Consider the following 21,264-nt stretch of genomic DNA (forward strand, 5'->3'; position numbering starts at 1 on the left):
CCCAACAAGTATGGAAAGAGTGTGTGTGTGTGTGTGTGTGAGTGTGTGTGTGTGTGTGTGTGTGTGTGAGAGAGAGAGAGACAGGAAAGGCTCCAGGAAGCAGAGGGAACTCTCATTGTGTCGCTCTGAGCCGAAGGGGGAAACGGAGAAACATTAAGAAAAGGAGCAGAGAGCTGCAGGCGGACACAGGAAGCGACATCATCATCATCATCACTGCTGATTATAGACAGTAGAAGAAGAAGAAGGTGTGGCGCTGCACGTGTACAGTACAGCGGCTCCTAGATCAGCATGACAGCTTTTTAATGTTTGTACCAAATGTAACGTGAACATACAGTTTATAAATAAAAATGTTTCCACGACACTTGGTGAAAGGACGGAACGTGGACCAAGACAGAATCCGTTGTCCAGAGAATCATTCATGGATCTTAATAAAAAAACAGAATCTGTGAGTGTGAGAGATTTGATCCGGTGGATTTGAATGAATGTGGTTTCATCAGGAGACTGTTGCTGCAGATCTGAGCGACGTTCTGGTTTCCATCTGTTTCCTCCATCAACAGCTTTCAGCTCATGTTATCGACCAAGCTTCAAAACACATGACGAAAGAAACAGAACAACACAGCGACAGACTGAAACGACCGGCACCGGATCAATCGTGACCTCGTCCTTGATTCAGGCCGGAGCTTAAAAAGATCAGGATCCATTTTTAGTCTGTGTGGTTTGAGAGTTCCACATGTTGATCCTGAACAGAACTAATGAAAGGGTTCCTACCTGCAGACCCCTGCGCTCCCCAAGAGAGAAATGATTATAGTCAATCGATTATTCGATTAGTAATCGACTACTAGACGAATCACCAACTATTCTGATAATCGATTAAACGCTTCAAGTCAAAATTCTCTGAATATCTTTGGTGTGTGGACAAAACAAAACATGTTGGAGTTTTGGACACACGATCTAGGAAATGAATCAACAGATTAATGATAATGACACTAATCGCCTGAGAAATTATCAAAACTCAAAGCACCATTGTGTAATTATAGAAAATTTCTGGCGCCTGGTGGTAAAGTGTCAAACTGCAACCAACAGAGCGACCGACGGGACACTTTATGGTGTCGCACCGCTGATTCCATTTCCTGTTTCCAGCAGCGTCTGAAAATTCAACGTGAACGCGACGTATTCTGGAGCGTTTAGTTCAACAACCGTATTCAACACGACGTAGAAACATGGAGACTCACACGGAGGTCGGTCCACCTCATGGAACTACTCTTATATGAACACATAGTTATGGACAATATGTTAAATTTCCGGGAACAAGTTCTTCTTAATATTACACACTGTAGCTTTAAAGATATTGACTTTCTTAACGACGTGGCAGAAGTGAGAGGGAAGAGTTATAGTATGATAATTTCCCAGAATGCCGCAGTCAAACGTCCTGTGGGACGTCGAGGTCACAACAGTGAGCCACTGTTTTATCCCCGACATGCTCGTTGCTCTGCGGTCGAACCGACGACTCGATGCGTTTACTGTGTGTGTCTGTCATGTGTACAGTAAGTGACGCTGCCTTCAGGGTCCACTGGCACGGCACACTCTCCGTAAAATAGAGAATCGTGTTGCAGGACTAATGTGCTGGAAGTGGGTCCGAAATAATCACAGAGATGAATGTGTCATTCGATTGTTTGTCTAAGACTTTTATCAGTTTGGTGTTTTAGTCTCGTGTGCAGAGCTGCGACTCCGCCCTCTGAGTTTCCACCAACTGCACATGAAACCCCCAGACTGCACACCGCTGATTTATTAATTCATTTGTCGTTTTTTAAAGAGTGAAATAGTAATAAGAGTAATTATAGCTGTTGACAGCTGCAGCGAGCTCATAACTGCAGCTGCAGCTCTTCTGAAGCTCAGTGACCGACGTGTTTTATCTTGTTTGTCCACAAACAGAGAAGTCAAAACCACAGGAGGAGTTACATGTTCTGGAACTATCGGTGCGTTCCATTATACCTCGGACATTCGGAATTACCGACCCGCAAGTCGGTAGTTGTGACGCGAAGGTCGGAGGAACCCAACATCCCCGACTTCGAAATCCAAGATGGCTGCTCCCTGTAGATAGATTGATAGATACTTTATTCATCCCAAACTGGGAAATTCCGGTGTAGCAGCAGCACGTTTTACACATCACACATTAAAAATATATACAATATATACACAAATAAATTTAAATTTAAAATATACGAATTGCAATAAGAATCAACAGTAAGTGGAAGCTGTAGTTTGTTCTGTTAACTGTCACTTCTGTCTTATTTGTGTCTCATTCAATTTGCCGAGCACGTATTAACTGTCCAATGACTTTCTGTGGACGTGTCACCGGGGCCTTCGTATGCGCGAAATGCCGCGTAATGCGTTATTATGAACTGGTGTTGCTAACAACGGCTAACAGACGTCCATCTTGTTCCTCGACTTCCGGCCAATTGTGCGACTGGAACGCAATCAACCTGGGTTTATTCGGGTGTGACGTCGTTCCGAGCGCCCAAAGCAGAACCTGAGCCAAAGCTAACTGTTTCCTCTTGCTAGCTTTATGGTTTTATGCTATGCTATGCTAAGCTAAGCTAACTAACTGTACTTAAAGGCAGACTCTACAGATTGTCCAGCTCCACACGTAGTCTTGAAACGGAACATCATGTGTGAAAGGGTTCGACCTAAAGTACCTTGAACTGTCCACATCTCGTGTGCGATAGCTCAACGCTACATGATGCAAATGATGTTCATCTTCTTAGCTGACTCTTTCAAAATATGCTAATAAGCTCATTTTCCAAACTATTACTTTGAAACATTCAGGAAAAATCAGACTTGAGAAAGAGAACGTGGCCCTGAGGGTCAAAACACATTGACCTTTCACGAAACACTCGTTTTGTGAAATGTGTTTTCTACAAATGTTTTTGACTGTACTTGTACTTTACAGTCTAATAACTCATCGTTGTGATGCGGTGAATGATGGTGAGTGTTAACAATCCTTCCCGCCCTCATCTCTATAAAGTCACTACTTTTTGTCCCCGCCCTTCGCCCATGCGCGCTCAGCACACACAGTAGCCACATGTCCGACAGTCCTCGAACGTAGCACAGTCAGACTCACTCCTGAGGGAAACGACGCGGAGCGACGCCGCCGGAGACACCGACCGACCGACCGGCGACAGACCGGACCGACGACCGACCGACCGACCGGCGACCGACCGACCGACCGGCGACCGACCGACGACCGACGACCGACCGGCGACCGACCGACCGACCGACCGGCGACCGACCGACCGACCGACCGGCGACAGACCGACCGACCGACCGGGTCCGCGGCCCGGTCCGAACCTGTGATCCACAAGTTAACAACCGTAAACTTCTTCCACCGAGAGAAACTGGAAGAGATTTACTGCGACGAGACGAAGAAGAAGAGAAGAGGAGAGAAGAGAAGGAGGGAAGGAGAGGAGGAGAAGAGAGGTGGAGGAGGAGACGACGAGAAGAAGGAGAAGAGAAGAGAAGAGAGGAGGAGGAGGAGAGTCGCTGCTCGGGACCAGAGGTGAGGAAAAGTTTGTTCCGTCTGACGTTTCGCGGCAGAAAAGTCAAGAGGACACGTTGTCCCTCCACGGTCCGCACTGTCCCCGTCTGTTGTCTGTTGTGTGTCTGTCTGTTGTCTGTTGTATGTCTGTCTGTTGTCTGTTGTGTGTCTGTCTGTTGTCTGTTGTATGTCTGTCTGTTGTCTGTTGTCTGTCTGTATGTCTGTTGTGTCTGTTGTTTTTTTCTGTTGTGTGTATAACTGTTTCACTGTATCTGTCTCTCTGTGTCTGTCTCACTGTGTCACTGTATCTGTCTCACTACGTCTGTCTCACTGTGTAACTGTTTCGCTGTGTCTGTTTCACTGTCTCACTGTGTCACTGTATCTGTCTCACTGCGTCTGTCTCACTGTTGCTGTCTCTCTGTCTGTCTCACTATGTCACGGTATCTGTCTCACTGCGTCAGTCTCACTGTGTCACTGTGTCACTGTGTCCGTTTCACTGTGTCACTGTGTCTGTCTCACTGTGTCCGTTTCACTGTCTCACAGTATCTGTGTCACTGTGTCCATTTCACTGTGTCACTGTGTCTGTCTCACTGTGTCACTGTATCTGTCTCTCTATGTCTTTGTCACTGTATCTGTCTCTCTATGTCTTTGTCACTATCTGTCTCACTGCGTCTGTCTCACTGTCTCACTGTGTCCGTCTCACTGTGTCACTGTATCTGTCTCACTGTGTCTGTGTCACTGTGCCTGTCTCACTCTCCCTGTCTGTCACAGTGAAATGTCTCTTTTCATGCGACCGTCCAGCAGCTTCCATCATTTCAAAGCTCTTCTCTTCCCTCAGCGGTTTTCAGTCGAACAAAAGAGCCTCTGCCTCACCTGGTCCACACACACACGCGCACACACGCGCACACACACACACACACACACACACACACACACACACACACACACACACACGTTTGTGCTTCTATGGTAATGAGAGGGACTCGGCTGAAATGCATCAATTTAATTTAAAAAATTGATTTCGTTATAAAAATGAATCCAACATAAACCAACATTTAGTCCTCTAATTTTCTCCTGCAGCTCGAAACTCAATACAACAGAAAACATTAAATCACATTTTGATTTTATGGTCCCTGACTTTTCTGTACAACTTCTGTAATATTACTGTACTGTACCACTGTAATACTACTGTACTGTACTGCACTGCTGCAGTACTACTGTACTACTGTACTGATTTCAGAAATCCCTGTTCTGACTTCACAATCGCTGTTCCCCCTTCAGAGGATTTTCTGTAACTAGGCAACTAACTGCAGTGGAGACAATCTACTTTCTGTTTACACCACATGACCAGTGTACAAGAAAGTCATGTGACGTGTTTTCAGGTATGTTAGTGTGGACGATCACTGACTGTATATAAAGATGATCAGTGACTGTATATAAAGATGATCTGCGACTTTATATAAAGACGATCAGTGACTGTATATAAAGACGATCACTGACTGTATATAAAGACGATCAGTGACTTTATAAAGATGATCTGCGACTTTATATAAAGACCAATTTAATCTACGAATACTGCAGCCAGCCACCAGGGGGCGATCCTGATGATTTGGCTTCACTCTAAGGAGCTTATCACGTCCATCTTTATTTACAGTCAGTAAATGTTGGAAACTAAATTATATAATTGAATTGTAGAAGATAAACGGCTTCACTGTGACTGACTGAAACTGAAATGTAGGTCGAGCTGAAACGTGTTCACAGGCCGACTCGGCCGCAGAGACTCTGATTATTAAAAACCCTCGTTTGGAAACTACAGTTTGATAGAAATAAAACTACAGGTAGTGATAAAAACTATAATTCAAATGGTTTGAACCAGAGAGTTTTCGGAAGGTGACTCTCCGTCCGCTCGCAGCTCTGCTCCGTCATTGGTCGATGGCTGATTGAATGACCTGGATCTAGTGCACTTCACATTTTGATGTGACTGAAAATAATAAACCACGAGCTTAAAGCTCCAGTGTGTAATATTCAGAAGAACTTATTCACAGATATTGAATATATTGTGTATAACTTTGTGTTCATATATGAGTTAAATATAGTTCCATGAGGTGGACCGACCTCCGTGTGAGTCTCCATGTTTCTACGTCGTGTTGAATACGGTTGTTGAACTAAATGCTCCAGAATACGTCGCGTTCACGTTGAATTTTAAGACACTGACGGAAATGGAATCAGTGGTGCGCCACCATAAATTGTCCCCCATTGGTCGTTCAGTTGGTTGATTTTTGCAAATTTACCACCAGATGCCGCCATAGTTACTGCTAACATCGGCAGTTGGCAGACTGGAGGGGGCTCGAGCCAAGAGCCGGCTTGTGGGCGGGGCTTCTTCTGCCAAGATTAGACAGTTTTCATCAGGAAATGTGCTGATTGGCTCAGGAGTAGGGATGGAGTCAGAAATGTGTATGCCGGTTAGCATGATAGCTAGGCTAATGTCCCAGTTTGCAGACTGCAGGAGGTTTTAGCCGGTTTAGGGGCGGAGCTTCTTCTGCCCCGATTGGACAGTTTGATTTCATTAGGCAACGTGCTGATTGGCTCTTCAGCTCAGGAGTAAAGACGGGGTCACAGATTCATGAGGGTAAACTCTTGAGTTTGTAGGAAGTTGGTTCGTGAGCGGCCATTTTCACATTTCGACCAGCGCCATGTTGGGTTATTTGCAACTGGACATAGAATTGGGGGTGTGGTCCAAGTGAGAGCTTGTCCACCTACACTTGCGGCCATGCACCGATTGGAAGGTACCAGCTGTCAATCACACTGTATCCATGGCCCCTAATACATGCTTTATGGTCTGTTTGACTGTAAATGGATCATAGTGTACAAAATGAACATCATGTGTTGAAGAAGACTTGAAACTAGAGATTGAACCATAAACTCCTCAGGGAAATGTTTTACTGACATTATAAATCAAGTGTGAAGTACAGTCACGTTCTAATAGAGTCGCCCTCTGCTGGTCAGTACACAGAACACAGAACACAGGCTTCAGGCTCTTTCTGGACCCGGTGACTTAACGTCCATGTTTATATACAGTCTGTGGTTTGTAGCTGTAACTTCAGGGTCACATGCAGAAAATGGAAATTTGTGTGTCCGTCTTACTGTTGAATATATTCCTACAAATTTTAATTGGGCTACACAAGCAAAACTTTTTTTTTATTTCACAAGCACAAAATAATAACAAACCTAATCTGATCCCATAATCCTACAACCCGAGAAACAACAGTGAGCAGCAGCTGAACGTCCTCACTGTTGTCATGAGGACATTTGGGAACCAGACACACTCCCTGGTTTCCTGTGTGTGTGTGTGTGTGTGTGTGTGTGTGTGTGTGTGTGTGTGTGTGTGTGTGTGTGTGTGTGTGTGTGTGTGTGTGTGTGTGTGTGTGTGTGTGTGTGTGTGTGTGTGTGTGTGTGTGTGTGTGTGTGTGTGTGTGTGTGTGTGTGTGATGACAGTGACATCAGCAGGGCGGAGTCTCCCCACAAGATTTTCTATAAATAAAGTCAGTTTTTGTCTGCAGGTTTTTATTTCGTCGAGCAGCAGCAGCCGCCACATCACGGAGGGTCGGACGCTTCACTGACGTGTCAGACTGAAAACAACACGATGAGGAACATTTTGAATAAGTTACACATTCACTGATTTGAGGGTCGAGGTCGAGGGGGTCGTCCACTGACCTGTGTGTGTGTGTGTGTGTGTGTGTGTGTGTGTGTGTGTGTGTGTGTGTGTGTGTGTGTGTGTGTGTGTGTGTGTGTGTGTGTGTGTGTGTGTGTGTGTGTGTGTGTGTGTGTGTGTGTGTGTGTGTGTGTGTGTGTGTGTGTGTGTGTGTGTGTGTGTGTGTGTGTGTGAGACACGTCAGACCCACGATGAAGCTACAGCACAAAACGTCAGAAATCTTTTTGTGTTGTGTAAAAATGTTGTATCACTATGAAACTGTGGCACAGACACATGTAGTGTACATACAGTGCAGTGTGGCAGTGGTTGGTATGTGGTCGTCGGGCGTGACGTGGAGGCGTAACCGTGGTGATTGTTCAGGCTGTTGAGCCCCTCGTCAAAGATTAACTGAGAGTTTCACGTCTGAGTCTGTTCCATCAGCTGAGGTCTGTTTGAATCTGCAGGTCGTTTCTTCTTCTTCTTCTTCTTCTTCTTGGGTGCGGTCGAATTGTCCTTCCTCTCTGCTATTATTATGGAAAACGCCATGAGGTCAAGGAAAGGAGTCAAGGAGGATTCACAGGACCTAGGAAATGAGAATCCGACTCCGCTGACGCTGTAAACTGTGTCGTCATGTGACGGTGTCACAACGACACATTTCTGAAGATGAACTACAAAAACCATCAGCATGTTTCAGTGTTTTATGATTCATATGTAACAGTAACTTACATCTGGGTCATATTAATACTCCTCTTCTCCTTATACTTCAGATTGAATTGTTCGCGTTAAATATCGCTGCCGCAATGAATTGTGGGTCTATATTTTTCAAAGGAAGCTCCAGTGTAGGAGAGAGGAGAGGAAGTGTCGAAGAATCTCAACAGATCCTATCATGGTGCTGAGGAAACACTTCAGGGGCACATTTGACAATTCGACCGCCCCCACAGGCTTAGTTGACGTTCAGTAGGTGCGTTCAGTGTCCGCCGGGAGTGAAATCTTCTGGGAAACCGCAGCAGCAGCAGGAGGTTCAGTCAACTGAGGACGTTAGATTAACTTGGGACGCGTTCAGACCGAGGAGGCGTGAACGACGAGCAATAGGATCCGAGAAGGAAAACTGAATCAAATCAGAAGATGTGAAGATTTCACAAAAAAGCCTTCGGCGCTGCGACAGCGGCCTCCGTCGTCACGGCGACGGGTTTGTGAAATCGTTATAAAAGATACAATCAGTTAACACAAAACTACTTTGATTATCGGTAATCATGTGTGTGTGTGTGTGTGTGTGTGTGTGTGTGTGTGTGTGTGTGTGTGTGTGTGTGTGTGTGTGTGTGTGTGTGTGTGTGTGTGTGTGTGTGTGTGTGTGTGTGTGTGTGTGTGTGTGTGTGTGTGTGTGTGTGTGTGTGTGTGTGTGTGTGTGAGATTTAAACCAGACGGCTGCAGACTCTCTGGCTGCTCCACATGAGTCCAGCAGGTGGCGCTGTGGAGCCAGATCTCCCATGATGCCGCAGGGCTTCTGGCTGGACGCTGCTCTGTTTTGTGATGTGACGGAAAAATATAGATATATATGATAGACACATGTCTGGAGTTTCAGCTCGTCAGTTTATTTTTCCATAGATCTATATATAGATATATTTATATATTTGTTTACAATAAAATAGTTGTGAAGCTACTCAGTCAAAAAATATGACAAACTGGGAGCAATAAGAAAGTTTGAGATTTTTTGGATTAAACAATTTAAACTGAACTAATTGATAACTAATAATTCATTGTTTCATTTACGGTGATGTTTGCACTCTATAAATTGAACATTGAGTCATATATGTGATGTGTTCCCTTGTCAGATAAAACATCACCTTCATATAAACAGAAAAGAAAGTTTTTGGATTTTTTTTTACCTTTTGATTTTTACGTGCTGCAACTTTTTTAAATTTAAAAAACAAAAACTCATAATGTTAAACATAAAACAGACTCATGTTTTCTTCTTCACATGTCGATCTGAGGCCAATTAATGTTTTATACAGAATAAGAGAAATTTATATTAATATATAAATTAGACGTGAAGAATAAAGTGATTTTGTAGTTTTTTTAAATGAAAATTTAAACGTTTAAGTTCACGCTGTATGTTTTGTAAGTGAACGTAACACATTATCAGTTCAAGGACAATTGGAAACTAGAACATCAGTTTGTTATTATTCATTCTAAAGAAAATGTTCCTGAGTCGTCACATGGTCCTGATCCCGCTCTCACTCACCTTCAGACTCTGAGATGTTTAACGGTTTCCTGCTCCGACACATCTGTCTCACATCTGTCTCACATCTGTCTCACATCTGGAGCTCGTCCAGCTTGCTGGAAGGTGGACTTAGTTTTCTTTTTTTCCTCGGAGTTACTGTTGGCTAGCAGTTTCCCTCTGCTTCCAGTGTTTGTGCTAAGCTAGGCTAACCACGGCACTGGAGAGGAAAGTAAAACATCAGAGAGAGGAGGGAGGACCCCCCCCCCCCCTCCTCCTCTCCCTCCTCCTCCTCATCCCCCCCGAGCGGTTTCCTTCTCCGTCAGCTTTTCCTTCTTCTCCTCCTCCTTCACTCTCTCCTTTCGTTTTTCAGATGACTGATGTCACGTCACAACCATGTTACGTGTGTGTGTGTGTGTGTGTGTGTGTGTGTGTGTGTGTGTGTGTGTGTGTGTGTGTGTGTGTGTGTGTGTGTGTGTGTGTGTGTGTGTGTGTGTGTGTGTGTGTGTGTGTGTGTGTGTGTGTGTGTGTGTGTGTGTGTGTGTGTGTTTCCACTCTCACTCTGTAATTTGCTCCTAGAATAGGAGCTGGACTGGGCGTGTGCAGTGAGCAGTGCATGAATCTGTAAACCGCCGGACTGCAGCTGCAGTGATTACAATCGAGATTGAAGCCTGAAAAAGAAATAAATTGAGGATAATCACATTTGCTGAGTTTTATTATTTCCCTTTCTCATCATTTCTTCTTCTCTGCCTGAGGACAGTTTTTGAAAAAAGAAAAAGCTGATGGAAATGGCGAAAATTCAGAAAAAGTTTGTGATTTGCCAAAAAAGTTTATTCGCTCACTCGAGGTGTTTTTTATTCTTTGCAGAAAAACAGTTAATGTGCAAAATGCGAAATGGAAATAACTTTGCAGAATAGGTTCAGCTCACGTGACTGATCAAAGGTTTCCTCTGTCGGAGTCTTTCTTCCGAGCTTTGGTGGCGGCCATTTTGTACTATGAGGAGTTGCTCAGTTGAAAGCATTGTGGCATTGTGGCGATATGATTTATATTTTTTGATGGAACCTTCAGTTCTTGGTCCGAGCCATAGACTGTATAGAAATGGACGTAGTCACCGGGTCCGAAAGAAATGAAGCCAATGCGGAAATGCGTGAAACCGTGTGTTCTGTGAATCACCAGCAGAGGGCGACTTCTGATCTGTCGCTGTGTCGCCATGGAAGCGACCTGCGAGCACCCGAAACGTTTCAGTCTCAAATCCTTTATTTAAAAACCTCTTAAAAGACGAGACAAAGCTCTTTCCACTAATCTGCTCTAATCCGGAGGATCTGAACTTCTTCCGGTTACCAACACACCTGAGCCCCCCCCCCCCCCCACAAGGCAGGTGACCTTCACATCACCTCTGTGTTGATTTAAAGAGGTCAGTGATATTTAACGTGTCAGAGTCTAATCTGATAAACTTGTCTGGAACATTTTATTGTTTTTAATCCGTTACTGTTTGATGAAGTTGGCAGGTCAGACGGCGTTTGATTTGAGGGCGTCGCCGCCGACTGAACACTCGCTGACTGATTTGATTTTTATCACAAGTTTGTTTTGTGCAGAATTCTTTAGTTCATAACAACAAACTGCTAGTACTACTACTTCTTCTTCTTCTTCGACTGCTAGTACTACTACTTCTTCTTCTTCTTCTTCTTCTTCTTCTTCTTCGACTGCTAGTACTACTTCTTCTTCTTCTTCTTCGACTGCTAGTACTACTACTTATTCTTCTTCGACTGCTAGTACTTCTACTTCTTCTTCTTCTTTGACTGCTAGTACTTCTACTTCTTCTTCTTCTTCGACTGCTAGTACTACTACTACTTCTTCTTCTTCGACTGCTAGTACTACTTCTTCTTCTTCTTCGACTGCTACTACTACTACTTCTTCTTCTTCGACTGCTACTACTACTACTTCTTCTTCTTCGACTGCTAGTACTACTTCTTCTTCTTCGACTGCTAGTACTACTACTTCTTCTTCTTCAACTGCTAGTACTTCTTCTTCTTCTTCTTCGACTGCTAGTACTACTTCTTCTTCTTCTTCTTCGACTGCTAGTACTACTACTTCTTCTTCGACTGCTAGTACTACTACTTCTTCTTCGACTGCTAGTACTACTACTTCTTCTTCGACTGCTAGTGCTTTTTCTTCGACTGCTACTTCTTCTTTTTCTTAGACTACTACTACTTCTTCTTTTTTGACTACGACCTCTTCTTCTTCGACTACTACTACTACTTATTGTTTGACTACTACCTCTTTTTCTTCTTCGACTGCTAATACTACTACCTCTTCTTCTTCGTCGACTACTACTACTACTTCTTCGACAACTAAAACTTCTTCTTCGACTACTTCTTCTTCTTCGACCAATACTTCTTCTTTTTCTACTTCGTCTACTACTACTGCTACTTCGACTATTATTTATTCCTCTTCGACTACTACTACTCTTTTCTTCGACTATTAGACGACCTTCAGATCCCTGTGACCTCTGTGTGAATCATAGTTTGATATGTGAGACTTGTTTTTGAAGTGTCAGACCATGTGACCGGTCGCCGTGTCGACCCCCCCCCCCCCCCCATTAGGACCCTGAACGTGGTCGACGGACTGGAAACGTCCCCCCTTTTGTTCCAGAAACAGTCAATGCTCTGTTGTACAGTACAGTCTCAGGACGGGTCACCACTGTATACAGTCAGTTCCTGAACCGACCGCGGGCCAATCACAACCACGCATCACGATTCACGGGCTGTGATTGGGACTGTCAGCTCCCAGAATCCCCGACTCGGTCACGTATATGGGACGAGGGTTTATGGGACACTGAGCAACGAGGTCGACGAGGCTTCTGTCGTACGTTAACTTTACGTGAACGACTGGCGACAGTTTGAATCTGATCTCCGCAGCAGGAAGTCTGCGTCACATCAGCGGGACAACATCGTTTTCAAAACTGTTTCGAGTCAGGCTTTCAAAATAAAAGTCTTTTTATGATCTGGAAATCTGTAAATGTCCAGAGTTGATTAGCTGAAAGATCTGCACCTTTTTTTTTTCTTTTTCATAGAGCTCTGGTTTGATTTTTTGTGTTGCGTTTTCTTAGAAATAAAAAAAATACATATTGTATTAAAAATAATACACATTCTATGTAGAGCCAGACCGATATTGATTTTGGGGAGTAAAAGGATTTCCATTACCCATACATTGGCATATGTATATAATTTTTAATTTGTCAATGATTCCTTTGACGTTGTTATCAAACCTTTAAGACAAAGACATGTAATTGTGGCTTGATATTTTATTTTAACCATAAACTTTAACATAAATAACTATAAATTAAAAGAAAACATAAATACAACCAAACATATAGAACTTGTATTAAGAAAATAAATAATTAATTTTACATAAAATGTAAACATAAAAATATATATGTTTTCACCGGTTCTGATGCGTGTGCAAAATTTTCGGGCGCGTCGGAGCACGTTCAGTGCCTCAAGTCAGTGATTTATTTGCATAATTATAATAGCAATAATAGTTCAAGGACTTCCACAGTGGAGCTCGGGCCCTAATAATATCAAATTATTCATGAAAAGCCTCATGTGAAGAAGCTGGTGACCTGTTGTTACATCATCATCATCATCATCATCATCAGGCCGCGTTCGTCGGGGAGTTTTATCCTTCAGCGACAACAGATGGTCCCGGGACGGGGAGGGAGAGGCGGGCGAGTGGAGGGTCTCTCCCTCCCTCTCTCTCTCTCTGTCTCTTTCTCTCCCTCTCCCTCTCTCTCTCCCTCTCTCTCTCTCTGTCTCTCTCTCTCTCTCTCCCTCTCTCTCTCCCTCTCTCTCTCTCTGTCTCTCTCTCTCCCTCTCTCTCTGGTGAAGAGTCGACCTGCCGCAGCTTTAATCTGATCCACTGTCACAAGAGTCTGATGAGTTCTTTCAGGTCGACTCTCGGGACCCGTCCCGAACCTGTCGCTGCAGCTCGTCCAATCAGGACACGGACTGATCTGACGACTCGCTAACGAACTAACGAACCGAGCGGAGAATCTGCAGGATGTGATCGGAGGATTGTTGGTTTCCTGCTCGCCTGGAAAAACAAACCTTTCTCAAAGGTTTTGCAGCACTTTGGTTTCTTTCTCCGTCTTTGATTCTTGGATCAGACATTTCCTCGTCAGATCACTTTGGCTCAGGATTTTAATTCGGACGCAAAAGTCGCAAAATCGAAACGGGAACTGGGATTGGACAGAAACTTGAGGTCATTCTTAACCTCGACTTTTTAAAAACTTTTTCTGAGCAAAAACAAAACTAGAAGTCTGAATTATTGATTTTATTTTAAATTGAACAAAACATTTGGTTTGGTTAAAGGAAAATCTAAATTCTGCTTAAAAATGATTTTTATAAAGTAGTTTCTTCTTCAACTATATTTTATTTATCTGTATTTTTTTTCCTCTCACCAAAGTTTAGTTTTTGTGTGTGAACATTTTTGCCTCTTTTGACCCCAGATAAGATCATGAGTGAAACTTCAGTGAATTTATTTCCTCTTTCCTTCAAACTTATGGATTCACTGCAGCAGCAGCTGTGACCTGGGAGCGTCGAAGTCTAAGAAGTTGAGTGGAGTTGTGTTGAGTTTCACCGGAGCCTCCTCTTCCTCCTCCTCCTCCTCCTCCTGGCTCTGGTTACCTGTGGAGAAACCCAGGACGGGACAGGGTGCGGAGGTTGTTATCAGTTCTGTGGAAATGTGACGTCCAATCAGAAGGGGGCGTGATCCTGGACAGAGGTGAATCAGGTGAGGCAGAGAAGTGAAGGGAGAGAGAGTGAGAGAGGATTAAACCAACACTACGGCAGATTAAAAACAGCCCATGAGCCGCGAGGAGACGTTCGGACGAGAACAACCGAGCCCTGGTTCTTCAGGATGAAGACGAACCTCCTCCCGCGACGACCCTGAGCCGAGCGGGACGGGAACCTGGACCCGTGGGACGGGGTCATGTTCGTCCTGTGCACCCTGGCGCTGCTCACCCTCCACAGCCTCTTCAAGAGGCGCAGCAAGGCCGCGGAGCCCGGCGGGCCGGCGGAGGCTGCGGGGCGGAGAGGTGGTCCGGGGGACGGGGGTGTGGCCGAGCCCCGCGAAGCGAACGGGACTCAGGGTCGTGGACACGAGTCGCTGAGGACGGTGGATCAGAGAGGACCGACGAGCTGCAGGGCGGGAGGGAGGAGGAGGCGAGGAGGAGGAGGAGGCGCTCGCTACGTCTCCGACAGCAGGAGACGAGTTCAGGTGAGGTCACGAGGTGAAAGACGTCGCGTTGTTCTGCTGAGGAGGAAAAACCCCCGACGTCCCAGTTTGAGGTCTAAATCTCATTTGATGTTTCCAGAGTCTCTGACGACAGTGACATTCAAATCTGTTGGTTCTGGTTCACGGCGCCGATCAGAGGTCGACACTGTCGCTCGCGTTTGGACCTGCTCCACCAAAGTGAAGCCAAATCCTCACGATCGCCCCCTGGTGTCTGGCTGCAGCACGGGGGTGCGGGCGAATTGTAGAATTTTGCTAAGGAAGATTCTTACATCTTGAAGTGACCCAGAAATATTTCCTCCGCACCATGATAGGAGCTGTTAGGATTCTCTGAATGTTTAGGAAAGGAGCTTCAACGCTTCCTCTCCTCTCTCCTTTAGCAGAGGACACACTGGAGCTTCCTATTTGACAAGGAAAGGAGATATAGACCCACAATTCATTGCAGCAGCGATATTTAACATGACGCGTCATGCACAAATGTTAACGATTCAATCTGAAGAAGAAGAAGAGTATGAATATGACCCAGATGTCAGTTACTGTTACGTATGAATCATAAAACACTGAAACATGCTGATGGAGCCGCTGAGGTTTTTGTTGTTCATCTTCATCAACAACATCCACCGTCACATGATGACGTGGTTCAGAGTCAGTGGAGTCGGATTCTCTTTTCCTATGAATCCTCCTTGACACATTTCCTCGACCTCGTGAACTTTTCCAATGAGGTCGAGGAACAGCAGAGAGGAAGAGAAGATCCGACCGCACCCCTGGGTCATAAGCTCCGTCTGTGGCGTGGACGTGATCTGGTGTCATGGTTCTGGTCTCGGTCTTTTATCGATGTGGTGAGTCTCTGTTGTCATGGAGACTGTGTGGACCAGTCAGAGTGATGTTCCATGTTGAGTCTTTGATGGACAGCGTGACGTTTCCCGATCACATGATGTGAAACATTAATGTCTGAAATCCACTGGTTACGTGTGGACGGTGTTCTGGGTCGGTTATGTAACCACGGTTTCATCATCTGACGATGATGATGATGATGATGATAATCTGCCTGACAGGTCATCGCTCACTGTCGCGTCAGACTGTTGTTTATGACCCTTTACTGAAGTTCAGCACCAAACATGAATAATGATGAACATTAATCATATTTAACTTCACGTGGTAAAAAACCCTTCACGTTCTCCTGAACGTGGAATTTCTTCAAACTTTCACTTGGACAAACTTGGTGGTCAAAGGTCAATGTGATCTTGCAAAACACCACTTTTGTCCACAACCTAGATCGTCACTCAGTAGAGTTCAAACCAACGGTCTCTTCATGAATCCACATTTTATATCCACTTGTAAAGTAAATATGTCTGATTTGTATTATTAAGATCCATGAATTATTCTCTGGAAATAATGCGAATAATAATTTTCACTATCTCACAATGTTAAAAAAGAGATGAAAACATTTTTTTTTCTTTTCCAAACAGACGAAAAAACATAAATACAACTGACTAAATACAATCTGAAGATGTAGAATAAAACTAAAGGATCATAACGTAACGTTAAACATTTCAAAGACCAAACAATGACGTGATTTATGAAAAATTACATTAAATAAAGCCATCGATAATCACTGATACGGCTCCACATGCCACTGTCGTTCTGTTATTGTGTTTCTACCACACACACACACACACACACACACACACACACACACACACACACACACACACACACACACACAGTGGGCTGTTGAATATTTCAGGTGGGGGGAGGAGCGGCGTCTCACGCTTCAGTTGAGGCTGAAATATTTATCTGTCGACGGGGTGGCGGGGGGAGGGGGGGGGCGGAGTTAGAGGAGCAGGAGGAGGTGTGGAGCTGCTGTGTTGTTGCTAGGGAAACGAAGAGAGGGAGGAAGCTGTGTGTGTGTCTGTGTTGAGGGGGTCGCTGGCGGGTGGCGCTGACACCGATCCCGCTGCTGTGTGTCGGTGTGAAGCTGCGGCGGCGAAGAGGAGGAGGAGGAGGAAGAAGATGCAGCAGCGGCGGTGAGGATGTTGAAACCACATGGAGGGAGGTAAGACCCGGGCGGCCGCAGGCAGAGATGGTGGACGGAGGGAGGATGAGAGGATGAACAGACATGTTGAGTACAGACGGAGCAGCGGTGGAGGTGGATGAGATGGAGGCCGCTCCGTAACCTGATGCAGTGTCGTTTCCTTGACGAGACAGAGCGTGTGTCTCGTGGTCGCTCGCTCGGCGCCGCACCAGCCTCGTTCACCTCCTTTTGTCCGCCGACGTCTCCGCTGAGGTTTTAATGAAGCTCAGTGGTTTTTCAACACGTCTGTTGTTTTCAACACTGGATCGTGTGTCGAGGTGATTCATCTGCTTCTGTTTCCACACATGAGGAATGATTTCAGTCATTTTTTTAAAAATTTGAATCAGTGAATCAGATTTTCTTTATCATAACTTCCTGTCGACTGAATATTTCGGTGTTTTTCGGACGTTCGGCTGTTTGACCTTTTCTGTCAAAGACGATTAAGTGAAGAAACGATCAGGTGTGTTCACGTCCGACGTCTGCAGGGTCGTGATTGGACGGCAGAGAGGACGGGTGTCTTCCTGGTGTGCAGTGTGGGCGGAGCTACATATTTTGGCAGCACCAGGTCTCATAGTGACTTCAGCAGTTTTTCCCCCAAAAAATGTGTGTCTGTCTGACAAACTCAGGCTCCGCCCACACGACTACGTTTTAGTTTTAAAACTCATCACTGTCGCTATGGTTACGTCTGGCGTTCCACACGAGTTTCTCGCCTCTTGTTGAAACGCTGCTGGTTCACGTTTCAGTGTGAAAACTCCAGGTTTGTGTTTTAGTTTGTAGACGGTGACGCAGACGATGCCCCACGATCTCTTCTCTGATTGGTTCTCATCGGTCACGATTCGACGAACCAGCAGTGAAGGTCAAATCGTCGCTAACACTTCCTGTCGTCCCTGATCTGAATTTTCACCATCGCTGTTCGTCCATCAGAGAATTTTGTTTTTGTAGCGATCTACTTTACATGTGAATGGTCACGTGACTTGTGTTTTTAGGTCTCTGATATTATTTCTGATGCGAAGGTGAAACGCTCGAGTGGACGAATGATGTCGACGTAGTTTTAAAATGTGTGGATTTTAAAACTCAACTGATGATGTTGTTTCTATTAATCAATAATTTTGCAGACAAATGTTTCAACATGTCACAAAGATATTGAGGTTAGTGTGTGTGTGTGTGTGTGTGTGTGTGTGTGTGTGTGTGTGTGTGTGTGTGTGTGTGTGTGTGTGTGTGTGTGTGTGTGTGTGTGTGTGTGTGTGTGTGTGTGTGTGTGTGTGTGTGTGTGTGTGTGTGTGTGTGTGTGTGTGTGTGTGTGTGTGTGCGTGTGCGGACATATTTTGAGCACATGGAGAACAGGAGGAGATGATTTGACCCAGTTTAGCGGAGGGGGGGTGTTTTATATATTATAATATTCTCTTCCCTCAGCGTTTGATCGTCATCTTCTTCTCTCTATTGTTCAGTTTGTCAGTGACGAGGCGTCAATAAATTTTTTTATATTACATGTTATTTATATTTGTGATATTTGTGGCTCATTTAAATCAAAGTGACCTGACATATTTTTTTCACGGTTTATATCCGTTCACTGCTTTTGTGCTGAAAGATGAAAATATGATGACATTTATCGTAAAGTGTCCGATAAGTACGAAGGAAGTGAAACTTTATTTAAAAAAAAATTATGACAGAAAGCCTTTTTCATCATAATCACTTTTTTATTTCTTCACGGCTGAAAACATCTCGGAGCAAACGTCTCCTGTCCGTCTGAATCTGGTCAAAGGTCATAGGTCACTGTGTGACCCCGCAAATAAACACGTCTTTGGTCAAAAGTGAAGAATAAATAGGGTGATGATGACAGGGTTTTAGACAAATGTCTAATTCGATGAAGTGGTGACATTTTTGATATATCGAAAGGTCAAAGGTCAACCGGGCATTGACATCGCGATCTGCAGAAACAACTCGGGAACAGAAAACGCGTGCGTGCGTGCGTGCGTGCGTGCGTGCGTGTGTGTAGATACTGTATGTGTCAGTAGCTGTCAACATTAATAAGACTTTCATGTGTTGTGTGTGTGTCTCTGCATCGGCATCTCAGTCCAAAGCACTAAAGCTATAATCCGCACTTTCACTGTGTGTGTGTGTGTGTGTGTGTGTGTGTGTGTGTGTGTGTGTGTGTGTGTGTGTGTGTGTGTGTGTGTGTGTGTGTGTGTGTGTGTGTGTGTGTGTGTGTGTGTGTGTGTGTGTGTGTGTGTGTGTGTGTGTGTGTGTGTGTGTGTGTGTGTAATACCTTCTTATCCTGAAGTGCTGATGTGAGAATAAATCTTCTGTGAGTCTCACATGCGGCTTGTCTTTTACATGAAGACGCACTAAAGGTCAAACAGTCGCTGCCACTAGACGTCGGATCAGAACAAAGTCTCCGACCTGGAGTCCACGTCCGTATTCACTTACAGTCTGTGTTCCCCACGTGTCGCCATGGTGACCAGACCTCACAGTGTTTAACGCCACACTCCTGCTCTTTGTGAAAATTCCATTTTCGATGGAAATGCTTCATAGGGGGCTCGTCTGTCAGTCATCGTATCAAAACCGCCCCCTTTTGAGATGAATGGTTGTGATTGGCCAGAGGGTTGATGGAAACGTGTCTCACCTGGGGAGATAGGGAATGAACACAATGTCACTGTCACCTGATCGTAACCAGGGCGATGGTCAGTCGGGGGTTAAAGAGGCCATCTGCTCCGTGGATTAACAGATTACTGTCACACACACGTGAGTGATCATCAGCTGATCTGAGGTCAGACGGTGGTAATCCTGGCTCTGATCCACTGAGGAGACCGTAGGTAGGTGAACTGACTCTAGGTCAGTGTGTGTGTTCTGTTCAGCTGGTTCACCTGAGCCTCCGCAGCAGGTCGCCGGCTGCGTGTGAACGGGACCAGACGATGTGTGTGTGTGAACGGGACCGGTGATGTGTGTGAACGGGACTAGTGGTTTGGCCGTGGGGATGTGAGCAGGGGGGGGGGGGGGGGCGGCGGCATCATGCTCGGCCTGGTGGGAACTCTGATCAATAAGAGCTGGCTGGACCGAGAGCGGTACGAGAGGAAACCTCGCTGTGGACGTGGAGCGGTAAGAAGGAACGCTCAGTTTAGAGGCGGTCGCCGGATTGGTCGAGACGGTGACACCTGTGTGTGTGTGTGTGTGTGTGTGTGTGTGTGTGTGTGTGTGTGTGTGTGTGTGTGTGTGTGTGTGTGTGTGTGTGTGTGTGTGTGTGTGTGTGTGTGTGTGTGTGTGTGTGTGTGTGTGTGTGTGTGTGTGTGTGTGTGTGTGTGTGTGTGTGTGTGTGTGTGTGTGTGTGATTTATCCATTTCCATGTTTGTGTATTTATTTCACCTGCTCTGCTCCGACTCCAATTGTTTTCTGATTTATCTGCCTGATGGTGGCGCTAGACGCAACGTCAGAGGATGGTCCGAGTTCACTACGGACGGGAAAATGAACGTGGGAGAGGTTCTGCTGCGGTATTATCCTCAGTGGAGTCTGACCAATCAGCTGAGACCAGAGCTGAGCATCGTCTGTTGCCTGGCGACTGTCAGTTTGAAGCAGACAGACTCTTGGTTCTGTATCTGAGTCGTGAGTCATCAGGTTGTCTGCAGTTAACTGGTTCTTAAATGTTCTACATCGGCCCGGTTCAGTTTGGTTTTCATTCTAAATATTAATTATTTATCATTTTTTTGTATAAAAACTAACATCCCTAAATGAAATAGCGACTGTCGCTGGGGATATTTTCAGTTGCGGACTAATTCACATTGGGTGACGTCGCTCACAACTCAAATATGAATACTTCTACAGATTGACTGTGACATCACTTCCTGACGATGTCATCGTCTCTGATGTCATCTACACTAAGAATCCAGAAATCCACCTGGAAAGCAGAGAAACCCAGAGTCTGCAGAACTCCATAGAGAATCTTGATGTTTTTATGTTTCCTCCGTTGTCACGGTGACTCGGTGACGGTCAACTGTTCGTCACTGGATTCACTGCAAACAGCTGATCGCAGTCGATTCGGCTGTTTCAGTGAGACGGTTTGACTGAATGTGCACATGTGCATGGGTTAAACGTGAATATGACCTGAAATATTTAGTGTCAACAAGCTGAGACTCAAACTGTAGAATCGGCACATATTCAGCAGGAGTCTGGGACACGTGACTCTACTTGTGTATGTGTGTGTTCTTGCAGCCGGTCCGGCGGTCCAGCGCTCTGCTAAGCCCGGCGGTCATGTTCGGCACAAGAAAGACCTGGGACCTCGGCCACGTTCCCTGCCTGCAGGAGCTCTGGAAGCAAGACATCTCATTGGACGGTGAGTCAGACGTCTGTCGCAGAGGAGGAGGAGGAGGAGGAGGAGGGAGTGTGTGTGTGTGTGTGTGTGTGTGTGTGTGTGTGTGTGTGTGTGTGTGTGTGTGTGTGTGTGTGTGTGTGTGTGTGTGTGT

At 45.3% G+C, this 21,264-nt stretch overlaps 1 protein-coding gene across 4 annotated transcripts in view; it reads left to right on the forward strand.

Annotated features, from left to right (window-relative positions):
- The first annotated feature begins 3,262 nt into the window (after positions 1-3,262).
- The window catches only part of kifc3 (kinesin family member C3), a 34,631-nt gene continuing 16,629 nt past the window's right edge, over positions 3,263-21,264 (forward strand). Inside the window, exons 1-2 of one of the 4 annotated variants that reach the window (XM_035627730.2) lie at positions 3,263-3,556; positions 21,014-21,134. In XM_035627730.2, coding sequence (XP_035483623.1) covers positions 21,053-21,134 — 82 coding nt within the window. In that variant the 5' untranslated portion in view covers positions 3,263-3,556; positions 21,014-21,052. Of the gene's footprint in view, positions 3,557-14,043; positions 14,722-16,640; positions 16,793-21,013; positions 21,135-21,264 lie in introns of those variants that run through there. The other 3 variants (XM_035627728.2, XM_035627729.2, XM_035627731.2) reach the window with 3 other exon arrangements.

This window comes from Scophthalmus maximus, chromosome 4 (genome assembly GCF_022379125.1).
Source record: "Scophthalmus maximus strain ysfricsl-2021 chromosome 4, ASM2237912v1, whole genome shotgun sequence".
Lineage (NCBI taxonomy): Eukaryota > Metazoa > Chordata > Actinopteri > Pleuronectiformes > Scophthalmidae > Scophthalmus > Scophthalmus maximus.